We start from the raw sequence: 20,275 nt of genomic DNA, 5'->3' as shown, positions 1-20,275 counted from the left end.
AGTACCACTGTTTAAACACAAGCAAGAGCAGGATTGGAATGTCAGTCCGGATAAAATACCCACAAAGGAGCCATGAAATCATTACAAACAAACCATGATGCATGCCCTTCTGGTGACAACAATAATTGGGAGTTAAGGTGACAGTGCTGAACACCAAGTCAGCTTAGAAATACCCGTTAGCATCAAAGCCACAGAAGGAAATATTAAGACAGGACACCAAGTCATGTTCCCCTTCCCATTGAGTGTTTATTTTATAGCTTTTGCATCAGGTAGTCAACTGAAACACTTCAACAACAGAAAGCTGGCACAGCTAAAGAAAAGGAGTGATTATCTCTCCAACAGATGTGACAAAATGGATTGAAGTTGGAAACAGTTGCATAAATGAATCAACTGGCAGGTGGGGAGGGCAGGAAAAGAAGTAATGAGCATCTTCCAAGAGGACTGCGTGTGATGGAGGGAAGGCACTGCTTAGCTATTTATAAAAGAAAAGTCAAAACAGACAATGTGTTTCTCTAAGTTACATTCAACACAGCTTTAGAGATGCTCACATACTGACTCTAAAAAGAAAGCTACAAAAGCCGTCTAAAAAACCAGATGGACGGCACCAGTGTGTCTGTCACAGGTTTACCAAGAATGTTTTAAAGAGGTCATTATCATCAGCGGCCATTTTATAAATAGTACTGCAAAGGTCACAAAGCTGCATGAATTTAAATTATAGGATAAATCTGACTAAATGGTCACTCATTTCAATTTCTAAAATTCCCCCTCCAGGGAATCAAAGTAAGCTCCACTCCAGAGGAGCTGAATTGGCAGTGCATTTGAAACAGGGTTGCTTTCCCTTCAGGAAGCTGCCTGGAGAGCAGTTCACAACAACTTTGCCCTGGGTACATGGATGCAAAAACTTAACGGCAACTGCCCCACTTCCTCTCAGAGTAAATAGCACTAAATTTAAAAAGAGGCAAACATTCAAATCATAAAGCAGAAGCACTTGGGCCTCTTAAAGACAAACTTCATAAAAGGTTACAGTTCCAGGTGCTCCTCATAATAAAGGATTCTGAGACCATAGGTGTGTTTGACAATGACCAATGGGAAAATCCAGCTAGATGATTTACACAGATGTTCTCTGTAGAATTTAAATATAAATTAAAATACCAGCTATGCATTTGGGAACCAGTCTTTAGTTAAATTCTCTAATGCTTTTAAAATTTTATTTCATTTTATTAAAAAAGAATCATTGTCTACAAACTATTTTCTTTCTAACTATGCAAATACAATGAGCAAATCATCTGCAATATCAAAATACTGTTTGGGAAATTACTGACAGCACTAAAATTTTAGGAATTTCCAATAGGACATATAAAGAACAAGAACAATAGATTTCTAATTGTAGGCATTAACTGAATTTTAAGAATAGGGAATAAAATTAAAAATTTAAAAGTCAGCAAGTTTTAAGTTCTTTGATTTTCAATCATTTAAATCCAATCATCAAGGATTCAGATGCATCCAATATATTAGAAATTGCACAAATGCATATGGATGATAGAAAAGTAATTCCCATGCAATATTTTAAGTGTTGCTATCAGATATATTTAAGTGATTCTTTACAGATTAAAGCTGGGTAAAACCAAAATATATCCTCCCCATTACATTTTAAAACAATCACAATAATTTATCAAGTTGTCATTTCACAGCAATTAGAAAACAGGAGTTGATACAAGTTGAACAAAAAGGTACTTTTTAGGAAATAAACATAGATATAGATATATATACACATACACATATAACATTTTCTTTAAAATTCAAAGTGGTTAATTTGCTTTTGTATTATAAAAAAAATATCTCCCTATGGTCAAAATACTGAAAAAGCACGAAGGCTGAAAAAAAGAAAACCACATTTGCCACTTTAAAAAAATACATATTGTCTCAGTGATTCTATTTATTTGATTATAAAGTTATGTATTATAAGGACTCAGACTCCTAGAACTGTACTGGACCAGATGGAATTCAATCTATCCCTTTCTCAATCTACAGGAAGGACACTCCTAACTCACCCTAAAAAATGCTAAAATATATGTCCCTATTCTAAACTGTTAACCCGGGAAAGAAAACATGCCCACTAGGAAGCAATATACATAAAAGTTTATGAATCTGTGGGAGAGACTGCATGAATCAGAAAGTTATTCTTTGGACATAAGCCAGGAGCTTTTGGAAGTATATAAACTCCTTTAGGCCTCTAGAGTACAAGTACAAAGATGATTTCTCCATAAATGATTTTTCTAGTGCAGGGGCTGGTAGCCCATGGACCACATTTAGTATGTCATTTGTTTTTGTAAATAAAGTTTTCTCAGAACATAACCATGTTCATTTGTTTCTATACTAAGGTCCTTTTCCTTTTTTTTTTGTTCCAACAATGACAGAATCGAGTGCTTATAACAAAGACTTAAATTATTCACTCTCTGGTCCTTCACAGAAGTAGTTTACTGACCCCCTGATCGGTGTATTACTAAGAACTACTCTAGTTATGAGTTAATGCACCTCAAGAAGGCTTTAGCATGTACTCCAAGAACAACTTGGGGTTATTCATGAGTGGGTGAATGTCAAACACCCCACTAGAGTGGTGTTTTACTTTTGAGTGGTGGGACAATCTGTGTTTTCAGCAAATATGTGTAAAGTTAAATTTAAAACAAGAATACCACCCCCCGCCCAATATATGCCTGGCTATGTTCTCTTAAATTTCCCTTCACTTGGGGTAAAGAGGCTAAAAATGATTCTGTCATTCCTTTAGTGTTTCTTGAGCTATTTATAAATGTTTGCTGCTAAATAGTGCTCCTTCCTCCCCTACACTTCTCTAAGGCAATCTGCCTAACATGTTGAGTTTGGTGAAGCCTTTTTCAGATATATTCACTTAAACTAAACATATTAAAGACTATTCTTTTAGAAAACATTTCTAAAATTCTTCATCTCTGTTACTCCAAGAAGAGGAAGAAGGTAAAGAATGCACTGGGAAATTAAACTCTGCAAAATATATTTTAAAAACCATAGGTATAAAATAGCTACCGTTTTTGAATGGTAATGTAGAATAACAGCCAAAAAAAAAAAAAAAAAAACTTTCAACTTTGAAGAGCAAGGTTTCCCTATCTCTAGTGAGCTAACCAAGTCTATTTCCAACAGGGAATCTTCTGAACTCAAGCAGCTTCTCAGCTGCTCATGAATCTTCAAGAGTTCACAGATGTTTCATATTTCAATAGTTGTTGAAACATGGAAGATAAAACACTGGGAAGATATTTATCAAACACAAATTTATATCAAGATAAATTTCTTTTTCACAAAGCTTAAAAGTGGACTTTTCTTTGTTTAAAAAATGAATGGTATGAAACTATATGTTAAAGATGTTTCTATAATAATACCTTACATTTATATATCACTTTACAATTTTCAAAGTGCTTTCAACATGCCATCTTATTTAGTCCTCACAACAGCCCTGTGAGGTAGGTACAGCAGGTATTATTATCCTCATTTCAAGATGAGGAAATTGAGGCAAAGAGAAGCTAAGTGACTTCTCAAGATCACACAGGTGGAAATTGCAGAACAAGGACCAGAAATCAAAAAATTTTGACTCCTCGTCTTAGTACTCTTTTCAGTATTCTGCCTCCCGTAATGAATAATGTACTCTATCAAAATTGAAAGGTTATTGAAATTCATTTCAGTGACGTCTTAACAGTAAAGTTAAATGAGAATACAAGAACAGTAGACCTGATGATTTTACTCGAGTCGACATAATAAAATTGGTGCAAAATCACTTTGTCTAATTACTTGTAACCTTTTGGTCCAAATACATAAAATATGCAATATTTACAGCATTTTCCTTTTTTTTTTTGTTTTTGTAAATGCAATGCTTTAAAACACATTATAAAGCACCTCAGTAAAAATAGTCTACAGGAAAAAGTACAGAAGAAGTAGGAAAATCCTACCCATACCACAGCTCACTAATGGAGTCATAATATGGACTCACCAATATCTCAGTTTACAGCTATACAAATAACCCATGATGAAACAAATACTAAATCTGCTTTTTAAGATATTAATGTGTTTAAGTCTTAACTAAAACTTCAGATAATGCCAACATTCTTAGAAGTATCTTCCCAATATTAGATACTGGGAAGACAGGAATGAGAAATACTGCTTTAACTTTTTATAGCATCATTCATGGTTTAACTTGGGATTTAACACTAATGATCACACAAAAAAAATTAAAACCACCTACATAAATATGAGCAAATCCAACTCCAGCAGAAATATTTCTTAGCAAACATGATCAAACATTCCAATAAATTTCATGAGACATGGTTCACAAAAACAAAGCACATACTGCCAAACAGTTTTTAACACTATTCAGTAGAGGTGAAGTGGCAAATAGATTCATCTTTAAGTGAAAAAATGCTTATCAAAACAAAAGAATCAGAATCCTTCCTGAAATTGTATTTAGTCTTTTGATTAGACCTGCCATGTGTTTATTTTAGGTGATGCAAGTTTTTCCCCCCAGGCAGGAGGTTATAACTCTCACCAAAATTTAAACAGAAAAAAAGAAAAATGCCTGAAACCCAAAACTTCTCAGAACACTGACATAGCAGCCAGTATCTAATTCCTTGATGGTAATGTCTGTTTCCTAACTCAGCTCAATATAAACGGTCTTATACATATAATCAGTGATCTAGGTTGAGAAGCTGAAAACTAAGGTGAAGACGAGGTCAAAGTTCTAGTTCAAGAATTTAATAGTCACACCTTGTACTCAGTTCGATTTAGGGTAAATCTTTTCATAGAAAAAGTTTTGTGCAAGGATGTAGAGGTCTCCATCTTTTTCTCGAACAGCATGGGCTCTGATGAATTGGAACTGCTCCAGCGCAAATTCATAGAACTCATTCTCCATTTTCCAAATGTCAGATTGCTGCAGTTTTGCAATGGTTTGTTTTGTGGGGAGTTTCTTCTCTGTGGTTTTCCTAAGATGAGATTTCTTTCCTACTTACAAAGGGAAAAAAAGGAAAAGTAAACAATTGAAAGAACACACAAAAGATCAAGGCCTCTTTATTTGAAGCGATGGTTTAAATTAATATGACACACTGAAGGACAGGCAAGCAAACTTATATTAACATAATTCAGAAAAAATGAAGCTCTGATCATACTAGAACTGTGATTTATTCTTTTAGAAAGTAAATCCTTAACACATTGAAGACTTAATGAAATGTCAACAGTAAAAGTAAGGATTACCATTCAGTAATCTGTAGGCTGTCAACTCATACACTATATTTTCAAGTACTTGGTTCTCTAAGACCAGTTTATTTTTAAAAATGATAAAATATCTATTGCCAAACTTAATTCTACTTTCTCATAATTTATATTTGTTATAACCATGTAGAAGCTAGGACATATGCACACTCTAGGACAGGAGTTCCAATGACTACATCTTATCAAACAATAGCCAAAGAAATTTTTAAAAAAATCAGAATTAGATTGGACCTGCACACATACTTTCAGATATTCCAAACTATCAAGGCTGCTGAATCAGACCTTTAGCAAACTACAGCAGAAGCAGCACATGGTGTTTGTATTATAGTGTCTTAGCCACCATCCCAGCCTACTTTAAAATGGTAGTAAGTAGGTCTAAGGGTTTAATACCTCGTCCCAATGCTTGGTATCTGGCCTTACTGCATATGACACATTTCTAAGCTAGTTCTGAAGTTTAAAGTATTCCATTGTTCCTACAATGCCTTATAATTTCACCTTATACATGTTTATTCATTAAAAAGATTATTTAATGAACACTAACTGTGTGCTAGGCACTGTTTTGTACTGAAAATACTTAACAGAAATAAACAATATACCTGCCTTTCTATTTGTTGTGTTTTACTCAAGTAATTTCAAATAACATATTTTTCTAGTTACAGACAAACAAACAAAAAAAGTTAGGGACAGCTTCACAAAGAAACCTATCATTGTCATGTATAACTAATTAAAACAAAAAAACAAAACAAAAAAGAAACCTATCATTTATATACCTGTACGATAGAGCTCTGTTGCACCCCTGAAAAACCGGGGCAAAGCTGCCTCCAATAACATGATAAAATCTTCAAGTTCTTCAGTAACTCCCACTAGGAAGTATTCATTAATTAGGTTATACTTGGCTTGATCCATAGCCCACCTGCTTCCCACATTCCTGAAACCAAAGAAAAGGAGTTAAAAAACTGGCTGTGAAATCTGCTAAGTATCTGATGACCGTGATACTGTATATTATGGAAAAAACAGATAAACACATGTATATCCAAAGCTTTAATGCCCTTTTATTAACATCCTTTGGTAGGCACACCTGTTTTTCATTTCCTTGCTTCCATCCAGTTTCTGTTCAAAATGCAGTGCTAATTCAGACTTCACTAGAGGATTCTTAATATGAATAAAGTCTACTTTGAGGGCAGTTTTTTAAAATGCACATATATAACATATATTCCTTCTATCTGATTTAGTGAGTCAATATAATTTCTTTTTTTAAATCACTATAATATTTGTTCAAGAGTAATTTAGGAAGGTCTAAGCAATTTGTGTTTAGTGCTTATCTTTCTTTCCTTTTTTTTTTTTCTTTTTTTGTGAGGTACTGAGAATCAAACCTGGGCCTCATGCATGCTGGGCAAGGGCTCTGACACGGAGCCAGACCCCAAACTTTTTGAAATTTTTATTTTGAGACAGGGCCTCCCTAAGTGACCCAGGCAGACCAAACTTTTGATCCTCCTGCCTATCTCCTGAGAGCTGGGATAATGGGTGTGTGTTACTATTCCTGACTTAGCACTTATCTTAATTTCAGCTTAGTGTTTTTGTTTTTTTGCTGAGCATAGTGTTTCTTGGGGGGAAATTGTTTTACCATGAGCTACACCCCCATCCCTTTTTATTTTTTATTTTGAGACAGGGTCTGGGCTAAGTTGCTGAGACTGGCCTCAAACTTGCAATCCTCCTGTCTTAGCCTCTTGAGTGCTGAGATTATAGATTTGTACCACTGCACCCAGCTGTGTTTCCTGAAATATTTGAGGAACAGAAAATAGGTAAGAAAAGGCTTGACTAAAAATCTTTTATTTTTATTTATTTTGTCAACTAGAGCTGTTAATAGATTTTGCTCTAACATTCTTTAATCCTAGTTCCAGTTTTGACTTTAAGCAACAGTGTACTCTTCAGTGGTGGCTTCCACATTTGTCACTTTCTTATTTTTATTTTATTAAAATTAAAGGGGGGGAGGAATAGGGGTAAGAGGAATTGAATCAGTTGATTTCCAAGATTTCCCCCTCTTCTGAGTATGAAACGTACTGAAGAAATTCAATTACAATCTTAGTAATGCCCAGTAGAGAAATAACTCCTTATAGTTTCAAGGCAGGGCTTGGCAAACTTTTTCTAGGTTCAGAGAGTAAATATTTTAGGCTTTGCAGGCTCTGTGGTTTAGGTCACAATTACTCAACTCTGCTAGTGCAGCTTGAAAGCAGCCATAGATAATAAGTAAACACATGTATATGACTGTATTCCAATAAAGCTTTATTTATAAAAAAAAACTGGGTGCTATGCCAAATGTAGTCTGTAGGTTTTAATTTGCCAATCTGAGTTTTAAGGAAATGTTTAAAAATTGAGAAGACTTTCTTCCTATGCTTCCAAGTATTGTGTTATCATTGATGCTTTGAAATAATCTACCAAGTAGGACCTTCAACTTCATAGAAATCAAATAATATATCTCAAACAGTGAAGAAATTTCTTGCATTTCTCATTATGGTTTTAAGGGCTATTTAACATTGAATATGTTCCTATTTTTCCCCCTACTTTTGCTACTAAAATGACTTAGAACAAATAAATAATGTACAATTATTCTTAAAAACTGAATACTCTGCACACTCTGAAGAAACAAAGTCTTTGTTCAAGATAAAATACATTTTCTACCTTATGTTTGTTAATATACTAAACCACAACCGTAACCTTGGCTCTCTTAAAGTGAAAATCAGTTTAACAGTAAAACTAGGATAGGATAATAATTTATCCCCTAAGCCTTTTCTTGATCTAGCTTGAAAAACTAAACTGTAAGCTTAGTACAAAAAAAAGTAAGGTTTATGAAGTGACCTGTGATCTCTAAGAATTTTGCTGGAATAGAGCAAACCAGGACATCAAAAACATAAATAAATAGATAGGTAGATAGATAAATAAATAAATACAATCTAGCTTCTGAAAAAAGACTATGAAGATTATTTATGGGAGCAACCTTTTAAATGCATTTTAAAAAAAAACAACAAAGCTAGATATTATTTAATTACATATTATTTCAGTCATATCTTTTACTGACTTCCCTATAGCTAGTGCTTGATCAACACATTCACTTGTGAAACACAGATTATAGAAATAATAAGGAATATAATTTAAGCTAACTATATCCCTACCAGCATTCTGAGCTGTGGCCACAGAAGAATGGAATTTGAAGCCAGAGCTTCTCTGGAGCACAGTCTGAGCCGCCCTCAGCTACACATTCATCAAAGGTCTGAAACAAAGACAAAGGAGCACTGGTAAGCCATAAATTCAAGTCTCAAATTCCTTAATGTGCTAAGTTATTAAATAAATGAATGGGAGTAGGTGAGGCAAGATAATAAAAGAATTGGGCAGGTTATGAGAGCATATTCAAGATACTGAGGAAAGTTAAAAGTGGATTTTTTTCTACAACTTTGTTTTATGCTAATGCTTATAAGAATTCTTACTGCATGAAAGGAAATTCTCCCAGATAATAATTTGTTTTAAAAAAGTAAACACTGGTTTATATCACTTTCTTATTAAAGGGAATTATCTATTTGAGATATGACATAGAGATACCAGAGAACAAACTTGGGAAATTTGGTTGTTGCAGTGAAGGATTTACAATACCATCTGTTATTTCTGGAAAGAGGTTTGAAAGAGCAGTAAGACTATCTGTTTTGAGAGAAGGCTTCAAGGTTTTATTTATTTATTTATTTTTATGTTTATTTTTTGGTTGTAGTTGGACACAATACCTTTATTTTATTTATTTATTTTTATGTGGTCCTGCGGATCGAACCTAGGACCTTACATGTGGGAGGCAAGTGCTCTACTGCTGAGCCACAACCGCAGCCCTGGCTTCAAGGTTTTAGAATCATGTTTGACTCTACTTAAAATAACTCTTTAAGGCCTTCAGGTTGTACTACTCTAACTCATACAATTTAATAAACTCAGAGGGTCCATTAAAACAAAAAAATCTATAAGAATAAGGCCCCAAATTTCTTAAACCTGGCAAATCACAATCCACCATTTGCTCATTTCTCTGATAGGAGACCTCTGCCATGACACAGTGAAAAGACCCATAACTTGGCTTTGAATGCTTAACCCTGAAAACTTAAGTTCTGTGTTAGGTTTCCTCATCTAAAAACTGAGAGAATAATATTACCTTGAGGAATGAATCAACCACAAAGACTGGGTCATAGTAGGCATTCATTAATGAGATGTCTTTATGTCTGTGTCTCTCTCCCCTCATCTCTCCTCCCTAAGTCAAACACAATGTTTTGTTGGTTCTTGCCTCCTTGACCTTGGTCCCACCTTCTCTTTTCTAAAATAGCTCTTGGTCTCTCCTGACACTAAAACATTCTTTTCTATTTCTTGAACACTCTGTTTTGGCTTCTTTTGGTGGTTCTTGGTGTTTTTCTGAATATACTATCATTATCTTATTTGAATGTATATTTTGGTCCTTCTACTTACTAGGTATTCATCTCAGCCATCTTCACTCTGCCGATTCCCTTCCTCAGCAAAGTCATCAACACTTTCTTGGCTTGATGGATAATTTCTAGGCAAAAGACTTCCAAATGAATACTTCCAGATCACTTATTATCTATCCTCTAATACTTACTGTGCATTTAAATTTTTTTCTAGTGTTACTTCATATTTAATATTATGGGAGGGTCATAGTGCCCCTTATAACTAGATTTAAGATTTCAGAACATTTCTTATTCTTCTCCTTTACCTCAGGTCCTTGAAGTAATGTCTTTCTTATTCATCTTTACCTTTTCCATCTTCACTTCCATCAGGATCTTACAATATTGTGTGTACTTATTCTTGTAACAGTTTCTTAATTGGGCTCCTTTCCCACCCTTCTTTCTAATCTGCTACGTATAATAGCTGGGTTAGTTTTAATATAGTCATTTCTAACATCTTCTACTCAGAGACCTTTAATGGCTTCCAGTACCTTATAGGAACAATAGGAACATACCAACATTATAAAAGCTATCTATGCTAAGCCCAAGACCAACATCATTTTAAATAGAGAAAAATTGATATTCCCTCTAAAAACTGGAACAAGACAGGGATACCCTCTTTGACCACTTCTATTCAAATAGTCTTAAACTCTAGCAAGAGCAATTAGACACACTCAAGAAATTAAAGGGAATAGGAAAAGAAGAATTCAAACTATCATAATTCACCAACGAGATGATTCTATAGTTAGAGAATCCAAAGAATTCCACCAGAAACTTCTAGAATTAACAAATGAATTCAGCAAAGTAGCAGGATATAAAATCAATACTCACAAATCAAACACATTTCTATACAGCAGTGATGAATTCTCTGAAAGAGAAATTAGGAAAACTACCCCATTCACAATAGCTTAAAAAAAAAAAAAACAACAACCTTCAGAATCAATCTAACAAAAGAAGTTAAAAACCTCTAGAATGAAAACTACAGAACACTAAAGAAAGAAACTGAAGAAGACCTTAGAAGATGGAAAGATCTCCCATGTTCTTGCATAGGCAGAATTAACATTGTCAAAATGACCATAATACAACCACAAGCATTATACAGATTTAGTGTAATTCCAATTAAAATCCCAAAGACATTCCTCAAAGAAACAGAAAAAGCAATCATGAAATTTATTTGAAAAAATAAAAGACCCAGAATAGTCAAAGAAATCCTTAGCAAGAAGAATGAAGCAGGAGGCATCATAATACCAGACCTTAAACTATACCACAGAGCTATAGTATCAAAATCAGCATGGTATTGGCACCAAAATAGACATGTAGACCATGGTACAGAATAGAGGACACAGAAAATAACTCACATAAATACAGTTATCTCATACTAGACAAAGGCACCAAAACACATTGGAAAAAAGATAGTCTCTTCAACAAATGGTGCTAGGAAAATTGAAAATCCATATGCAGCAAAATAGAATTAAATCCTTCTCTCTCACCACGCACAAAATTCAACTCAAAGTGGATCAAGGACCTGGAAATTAGACCAGACACCCTCCACCCAACAGAAGAAAAAGTAGGTTCAAATCTTCATCATGTCAGATTAGGACCTGACTTCCTTAACAAGACTCTCAAAGTCCAAGAAATAAAATCAAGAATCAATAAATGGGATGGATTCAAACTAAAAAGCTTCTTCTCAGCAAAGGAAAGAATCAATGATGTGAAGAGAGAGCTTACAGAGTGGGAGAAAATCTTTACCACACACACACATCAGATAGAACACTAATCTCCAGGATATACAAAGAACTCAAAAAAACTCAAAAAGAACACCAAAAATCCAAATAGCCCAATCAGTGGGCTTTGTAAAACTTTAAAAAAAGAATAAAACCAAACAGACCAATAAATGGGCTAAGGAACTGAAAAGAATTTTCTCAGAAGAAGATTATATAATTGATCCCAAATATATGAAAAAATGTTTAGCATCTTATTAGAGAAATGCACATTAAAACTACTCTATCTTTCATCTCACTCTAGTCAGAATGGCAACTATCAACAATACAAGCAACAATAAGTATTGGCGAGGATGCAGGAGAAAAGGCTCACTCATACATTGTTGGTTGACTGCAAATTGGTGCAACCACTCTGGAAAGCAGTATGGAGATTCCTTAGAAAACTTGGAATGGAACTACCATTTGACCAAGCTATCCCACTCCTCAGTTTATACCCAAAGGACTTAAAATCAGCATACTATAGTGCAGCCACATCAATGTTGATAGCAGCTCAATTCATAATAGCTAAACTGTGGAACCAACCTAGATGCTCTTCAATAGATCGATGGATAAAGAAACTGGTATATATACACAATAGAATATTACTCAGCTTTAAAAAAGAATAAAATTATGGCATTTACAGGTAAATTGATGAAGTTGAAGAATATCATGCTAAGCAAAATGTTTTCTCTGATATGTGGATGCTGATCCATAATGGGGATGGGGTGGGGGGAGAGCAAGGGAAAGGAAGAATAGAGGAACTTTGGATTGGGCAAAGGGGAGTGGAGGTGGGTATTGGGATGGGAAAGATAGTGGGATGAGGCAGATATCATTACCCTAAATACATATGACTGCACAAATGTTGTGATTCTATATTGTGTACAGCCAGAGAAATGAAAAGTTGTGTTCCATTTGTGTACAATGAATCAAAATGCATTCTGTTGTCATGTATAACTAATTAAAACAAAAACTAAACTCCTAATTTTGCTTTTCAGGAATACTTCATAATCTGATTTCAGCATGCCAGTCTCACCTTATCTCTTTGTGTAATCTCCATCTTTACCACATGAACCTGTTTAACAGCTTTACAAGCACACCATATGCACTCCCAACTCTGTACTTCTGCTGACTCCATTTTATTCTCATAGATTCTTTCTTCCAATAGAGTTCACATAAAGACTATCTTTCCAGAGACTATTCTAACCTAAAGTAGAGTTTACTTATTTTCTTTCACATTGTATAAATTAGCTAATATTGCCTTTTAAGAACCTGCTTAGGATCTGGGTATCTATACATGTACATCATAATCAACAAAACTTGCTTTATGTGCCTTTTTGTTTTAACGTGTGTTACATTCTGTCTCCCCAAATATCATAAAGACTTGAAAAGATCATGCAGTATGCATGTCCTTCATAGCACACAATATAGTGCTAAACAAACTGCATAATTAATAGTTGTAAGCTGCTACTGGAAAGACAGCACTTTGGGGGCTTAAACTGAGTATTAAAGTCATAATTCTAGTGCAGATAAAGACTAAATTTTTTTTTCATGAAGCATTTTGACACTCCTTTAGAGTTCTCTATAATTTTTTTAAAAGTGAAAATACTGTGGCTTACATTTAAGATCCAATAAACTCATTTCAGTGAAGATCGTCTGACTTAGATTTACTACTCTAAGCCATTTTTTAAAAAATGGTTTTATCATTTATGTCAACTTAGCTCATAAAAAGAAGTATGTACTAACAATCACTACCGTGTCTCAATTTCCATGAAATCTTTGGCTCAATAAACTGAGTTATGATAGATTGGAAAAAAATTTCTGATTCCATTTCTATTAAATTTCTAACAGGCTTTAGCTTATAGTATGTTGTCTCTGGAACTTAACAGAGCTACTCTGCTTCTTTATGCTTGTATCTAACTAGAGTATAAGAGAGTAAATGAATAAGTTACTAAAGTGTTTATGGATGAACTCACATTTACCACTATTTTGTGTGTGTGATTCAAAGACATTAAAAAGGTTTTACTTAAATACAAGAAACTAGCATATCAAAAGAGGCTGCAATATTGTTTCCATAGAATTATTATGTAGACAATTTTGCAAATTTAAATGTATACTATTATAATTAAAACTTAACAGTCATGCAGGATGGCTATTTTAAATTAGCCAACTCAGTTTCTGCATTTCTCTAAGTAGTCTAGTACTTCAAATGAAGAAAATATTTAGAACATTTTCAAATCTCTTTTTGGCTAGTAGTTTAAAATCTGCTAAACCACTTTGACAGACTAAGAGTTACCTCCAAAATCAATTCTTACTATCTTCCACAGGTCAGAATGTTAGCCTCTTTTGTCATTAGCTGAATGTGACCATGACTAAGGTCTTGCTAATGCAGTGGAAGGCAGAGTGATGTACATACCTTCTAGATTACTTGCTTAGAAGGAAACTACCTTACACTTCCTTCCTTTCCATGGGCTAGAAAACAGATGTAATAGAGACCGAAATTCAAAAAAGGATATAACAACCACCCTTAAATAATGGCAGGGTGAGAGAAACCTAGGTCTTTGAAGGACAGTATAGAGCAAAGCTGCCCAAGAACCTGTACCTTTCATCTCTAGGCTTCTATGTGTGAAAGAGAGAATCTTATTTTAACTATCTGGGCTTCTTTGTTTTAGCAGTTTGATAGCATCTGCCTGACTCACCTACTGAATAGTTAATTACACAATATAAAAGTGAAACAGTAGTTTGGGCTTTGCCTTCTTTACTTATCCTTATCTTCTGAGAAATATGTTTTTTTTCCTGCCAAAGATGGTCAGTAGCAGGGAAGATGTGAAGAAAAAAAAAACTTATGAATAATCAAAAATTGTTCATACATGTAAATGCTCCAAAGTTTAGCCTATACCAGAAATTCTCCCTTTCCTATATAAATTTTTGATGAATAAAGTAAATCATTAATTTCCTAGTGAAAGAGATCAAATTAAGACAACTCAATACCATCTTTACTATATACAGTGTTATGATCCACTAAGATCTCAGTCATGAACTGATACATTGCTTCCAACAATCACATTAGCATTGGGCTTCCCTATTTACATCACAAGATTGTCACACAGTACCTGATCACCAAAGTTTTCTTGGTTACTTGCTAACTCCCATTAACTATCTCTTTACTATTACAGTCACATTTCAGAAATAGGATTCCCTAAAAATGACTAATTTTCTCTTGTTAAACTTCAAGTCCTTAAAATAAAAAGGAAAACAACCAGACAAATGAAATGAACAGAAACACCCCAATCTCTTTCAAAAACCCAGTTCAGTATAAGAGAAATCTTGATCAGCCGGTAGCTCTCATCTCTAGGCTCCAGAAAACACATCAATGTTAACTTTTAAATTATATTTTACCAAACTTCAAAAAAGATTATAGGGGTGAGAGTTAGAAACAAAACCCATAATCTTATTTAATGGAGTCGCCTGGAAATATAAAGCCTATTATATTTTCTGAAATGAAGGAACCAAAAGTTGGGTTGGGCCTAGAGTCAAAAAGAACTGAATTCAGTCCCCCAAATCCTACCACCTTCCCAGTTGTGTGAGCTGTGGCAACGTGCTAGAGTGGGGGTCTTGGGGTCTAGAATATATGGCAGGAATAACCCTGACCTCAAAGAATTGTTGTGAGGTGTAATGTGACTGCAAGCACCCCACACAGTGCCTGATCAGAAGCCGACAATAAATGCTGTAACTAGGAATAGAGGTGGGGAGGTGTTTCTTTGTAAACTAGGTCCAAATGATTTTAAAAACTATAAAACATTAAATTGTTCTTTAGACCATTTAGATTATTAGTTTAGGTATTTGACTCCTAAAATTAAAAGCTAAAAAATTAAAGTTTGATGATTGACAATGATGAACACTATATTTACATTCTAATCCCTTTCTGCAAATGATCCTGCTTCATATTATACATAGATAACAGAAGCTAAGAGTGAGCTCTCTTGATTTTCTTCTTAGGTAAAACCTTACTAGCACCTGTAGCCTGATTGCTCCCATCTTTAACATGGGAATACCACTCTCTCCCATTCTGAGACCCTGCTCCATCAGTTTTTCCAGATTCTTGTATCATTCACTTCTTGGTCTCTTTAGATGTATGAATATGCCCAAATGTCTATCACCTAAGATAAACATTTCCTGATGTTTTCTGTTCCTTTCAAAGCCAAACTTCTATTTCAAGAGTAGTCTTACCCTTCAGTCCTAACGTCTTCATTTCTTAGTCACTCCTTAACCCTTTGGATTACACTTAAACTCCTTCCTCTGAAGTCCCTAATAATCTCCCCATTGACAAATTTAAGGGCCAGTTTTCAATCCTCATTTCACTAACCTCTTTGAATTCAAATTTCAGGACCTGCCTCATTGTCTTCTGATTCTCTTCTCTTAGTTTTCTTGCCATGTTCTACTCTTTCTGCCTACTCCTTAAGTGTTAGTATTACTAAGTGTTAGTATTCCCCAGACATACACACTTGTACCTCTGCTTTTCCTTCTTTGTTCACATGGTCCTTTTTTCATACTATATTTTCTAAGTGCAATCACATTTAGTCTCATGGTTTCAACTTCTACCTAATGTTGACAATTTCTTATTTAGTGTTAGAATTATTTCTTTTTAATTAGTGCATTATAGTTATACATAAATGTGGGGTTCATTTTGATGTATTCATAAATGCACATAATGTAATTTGTTTTATTTCCATCACCAATTGTTATGGTATAGATAAGGTGTCCCCCAAAAGTTCACATGTGAGACAATGCAAGAAAGTTTAGAGGTAAAATGATTGGGTTATAAATAAGTAATTTAACCTAATCAGTGAATTAATCCTCTCCATGGGGATTAAATGAGTGTTAACTGCAGGCAGGGAGGAGGTAGGGACCATGCCTCTGGGGTATATATTTTGTGGTGAAGGGAGCATCTATCTGCTTTGTGGTGCCATGTCCGTAGCTGCTTTCCTTTGCTATACACTTCTTCTGTTTTACTTCTGGCCCTGAGGACTGGCGCTGGCTGTCTATGGGCTGAGTCTTCTGAAACCATGAGCCCCCAAATAAACTTTTCCTCTTTAAAATTGTTCTTGTCAGGTCTTTTAGTCACAGCAGTAAAAAAATCGGTCTATAGCAACAGTCTATCCCTTTTCCCCCTCCTCCCTCTCCCAAACTCCTTCCTCTACTGATTGGCCTTTATTCTATAAATTTATTTATTTTATTTTTTAATTTTTTTCTTTTTTTAAATTTATATGTGGTGCTGAGAATCAAAACCCAGTGCCTTACATGCGAGGCAAGCACTCTACCACTGAGCTACAGCCCCAGCCCCTCTATAAATTTATTTTTAATGGTGCAGTATAGACATACAAAAGTGGAATTCACTGTGATATACTCATACATGTACATGATGTAGTTTGGTCAATTTCATTCATAGTTCCTCCCTTCGATATCCTTCCCTCCTCCCTCTGAATCTCCTTCCCATACCCCACTGTTCCACTGTTTTCCCTTCTGTTTTCATGAGATCCCCCCCTATCACCACCATTTTAAATTCTTGTTTCTCTCTAGCTTATGTACATGTGAGAAAACATATGACCCTTGAGTGTTTCTGAGTCTGGATTATGTTACTCAGCATGATGTTCTCCAAATTCATCCATTTACCAGCAAATGGCATAATTTGATTCTTCTTTATTGCTGACTAAAACTCTGTTGTATATATTTACCATATTTTCTTTATTCAGTCTTCTACTGAGGAATATCTAGGCTGGTTCCATAACTTATCCATTGTGAACTGCACTGCTATAAACATTGGTATGCATGTATCTCTACAGTATGCTGATTTTAGTTCTTTTGGATAAACACCAAGGAAATTAAGGGATACAAATGGGAAAAGAAGTCAAATTATTCATGTTTGCTGATGACATGATCCTATACTTAATAAACCTGAAATACTCTACCAGAAGACTTCTATAGCTGATAAACAAATTCAACAAAGCATAAGGATACAAGATCAACATAAAAAAAATCAATAGCTTTCCTATATTCCAACAATGAATCTGCCGAGAATCAAATCAAGAAAATAATTTCATTTATAATAGAATAAAAAATAATAAGATACATTAGAATAATTCTAATGAGGTGAAAGACTTCCATAGTGTGAAAATTATAAAACAAGGAAGAAATTGAAGAAGACCTTAGAAGATGGAAAGTCCTATCCATCTTCTTTTAGATAGGCAAAATTAACATGGCCAAAAATGGCCATATTACCAAAGCAATATACAGATTCTTCGTGGAACTAGAAAAAAAAATCCTAAAATTCATATGGAAAATTGAAAGAATCAAAATAGCCAAAGCAATATTGACCAATAAGAGTGATGTTGAAGGCACCATAATACCCGATCTCAAATTGTATTACAGAGCTATACTATCAAAAACAGCATCATAGTATTGGCATCAAAACAGACATGAATTCTTGACATATGTCTAAGGTACAAATACAATTTCTAGTGGATACCTCTCCCAATTTATGGATGACTCAAAGCCAAGTCCAAATAGAATTCATCATCTCTTCCCTGAACTCCCTTATAATTTACTCCTCTTCCTATTTTCTCTCTTTTGGTGAAAAGAAACTACCAATGGTCCAATCAGAAACCTAGGAAGAAGAGAGGTCGAAGCTGACTCTTGAGTTGTACACTGGGTGGATACTGGTATCTTTTACTGAGATAAAGAATGTGATTCATAATGAGAAGTTATTAAATCTTTAAGTATGCCAGCTACTAAGTTATTATATAGATTTTCTGTGGTGTTTTACATATAAAATATTTTTCTAAACAACAGTAACATATTCCTTTTTTGGATTGATCCCAGAGGTGCTCTACCACAGAGCTACATCCCCAGTTTTTAATTTGAACACAGGATCTCCCTAAATTGCTCAGGCTGGATCTCATTTATGATCTCCTGCCTCAGCCTCCCAAATCACTGGGATCACAGATGTGTGCCACTGTGCCCAGCAGTAATAATTTTTAAACGCTATTGTCACACAAAATAGTAAAATTCACATTCCACAAGCAAAACATGCTCATAGAATTGTGCATTGCTAAGGACTATGGAGACAATATTTTGTAAGCCCATGGTTAAGATCAGGTAGCAGTAAGTCTGGACTTCTTTTGACACTGTTATTCTCTTTGGATTTTTACTTAAAGCACATACACATTTACTCTTTCTATAAGTATAAACCCGTTGGTGTTCTGGTAAAAAAAAAAGTTAATAAAAGTATTTAATAATTAGGACAGTACGAAGCTAAAATTATGTACAAGCTGCTTTGCTATCTTGATGGCATCTGGCAATGTTTGGAGACATTTTGGTTCTTACAATTGAGGCATGGGAACCTCAAGTAGAGGCCAGAGGATTTGTGTGGGGGTGGGGGGTGAGGTACTGGAGATTGAATGTAGGGGCATTTTAGTACCAAGCTATATCCCTAGTCTTTTAAAAACATTTTTGAGACAGAGTTCTGCTAAGTTGTTTAGGTCTTCATCAAGTTGCTGAGAATGGCCTCAAACTTATAATCCTCCTACCTCAGCCTCCCCAGTTGCTTAGATTATATACATATGCCTCTGCACTTGAAGCCAGAGAAGTTTTCAAACATCCACCAATGGATAGGCAGTCCCTCATGACTAAGAATTATCTAGCTTAAAAGAGTAACAGTTTCCAGGGTGAGAAATTCTGTGGTATCCAATGATATAAAAGATATAGCCAAAGCAATACTGAGCAATCAGAGTGATGCTGAAGGCACCATGATAGCTTTTGGCTAAGTATAGTCGTGCATGCCTGTAATCCCAGCAGCTTGGAAGGCTGAGCCAGGAGGACTGCAAGTTTGAAGCTAGGCTGGTAACTTAGCAAGACCCTGTCTCAAAGAAAGAAAAAAAAAGAGTGGGGGGAGGGCTAGAGATGTAGCTTAGCAGTAGAGCACCCCAGATTCAATCTCTGTACACACACACACACACAGACACACACCCACACACACACACCATTTAACTTTTAAGCAAAAAATAAAAATTTGGCAAATTCACATTTACTGCCATATGCCTAACAATTTCTCAATACTTAAAGACTTTTCTAGTTGGGTGCAGTGGTGTATGCCCATAATGCCAGCTACCTGGGAGGCTAAGGCAGGAGGGCTGCAAGTTCAAGGCCAGCTTGATTAACTTAGTGAGACTTTGTCTCAAAATAAAATTTAAACGGAGGCTGGTAGAGCACTTGCCTAGCATGCACGAGGCCCTGGATTCAACCCCAGTGCTCCCACACTGTCTTTGATGATATCTGTTGTGATAAAACTTCCTACCACCCACACTTAATTGTGCTTGATTAATAATTCAAAGTGTAACATATATTAATGAATATTGATGTAGCACAGTATAAAAAGTTCACTGCTATGGTTTCAGATTCCATGACTAAACTTAAATTTTTTTTTTGTATTAAAATATTGAAGAATAGCTACAATTTTCTGAAAAGGCTATCAACATTCTCTCTTTTCCAATGACATCTATATGAAGTTGGATTTTCTTTATAGACTCCAACCAAAAGACTCTAACAACAGAGTGAATTCAGAAACAGATATGAAAATCAGGCTGTTCAAGCCAGATGCTAAAAGATTTGTAAATGTAAAATGATACTAGTATTTTTAGTTTTTAATGGTGGGGGACGGTTATTTGAATTAAAATTATTTATGTTAACATAAAATGG

At 34.8% G+C, this 20,275-nt stretch overlaps 1 protein-coding gene across 2 annotated transcripts in view; it reads right to left on the bottom strand.

Moving 5' to 3' along the window:
• Nucleotides 1-221: 221 nt before the first annotated feature.
• Hs2st1 (heparan sulfate 2-O-sulfotransferase 1) overlaps nt 222-20,275 on the bottom strand; it is a 175,232-nt gene continuing 155,178 nt past the window's right edge. Inside the window, exons 5-7 of one of the 2 annotated variants that reach the window (XM_013364678.4) lie at nt 8,454-8,551; nt 6,054-6,211; nt 222-5,019 (exon numbers count right to left, since the gene is read on the bottom strand). In XM_013364678.4, the coding sequence (XP_013220132.1) occupies nt 4,790-5,019; nt 6,054-6,211; nt 8,454-8,551 (486 nt within the window). In that variant the 3' untranslated portion in view covers nt 222-4,789. The remainder of the gene's footprint in view (nt 5,020-6,053; nt 6,212-8,453; nt 8,552-20,275) is intronic. The other variant, XM_005339125.5, reaches the window with a different exon arrangement.

This window comes from Ictidomys tridecemlineatus, chromosome 11 (assembly GCF_052094955.1).
Source record: "Ictidomys tridecemlineatus isolate mIctTri1 chromosome 11, mIctTri1.hap1, whole genome shotgun sequence".
In the NCBI taxonomy this organism is placed as follows: Eukaryota; Metazoa; Chordata; class Mammalia; order Rodentia; family Sciuridae; genus Ictidomys; species Ictidomys tridecemlineatus.
The sequence above is the reverse complement of the archived record's forward strand: the minus strand, read 5'-3'. Positions and strand labels throughout refer to the sequence as shown.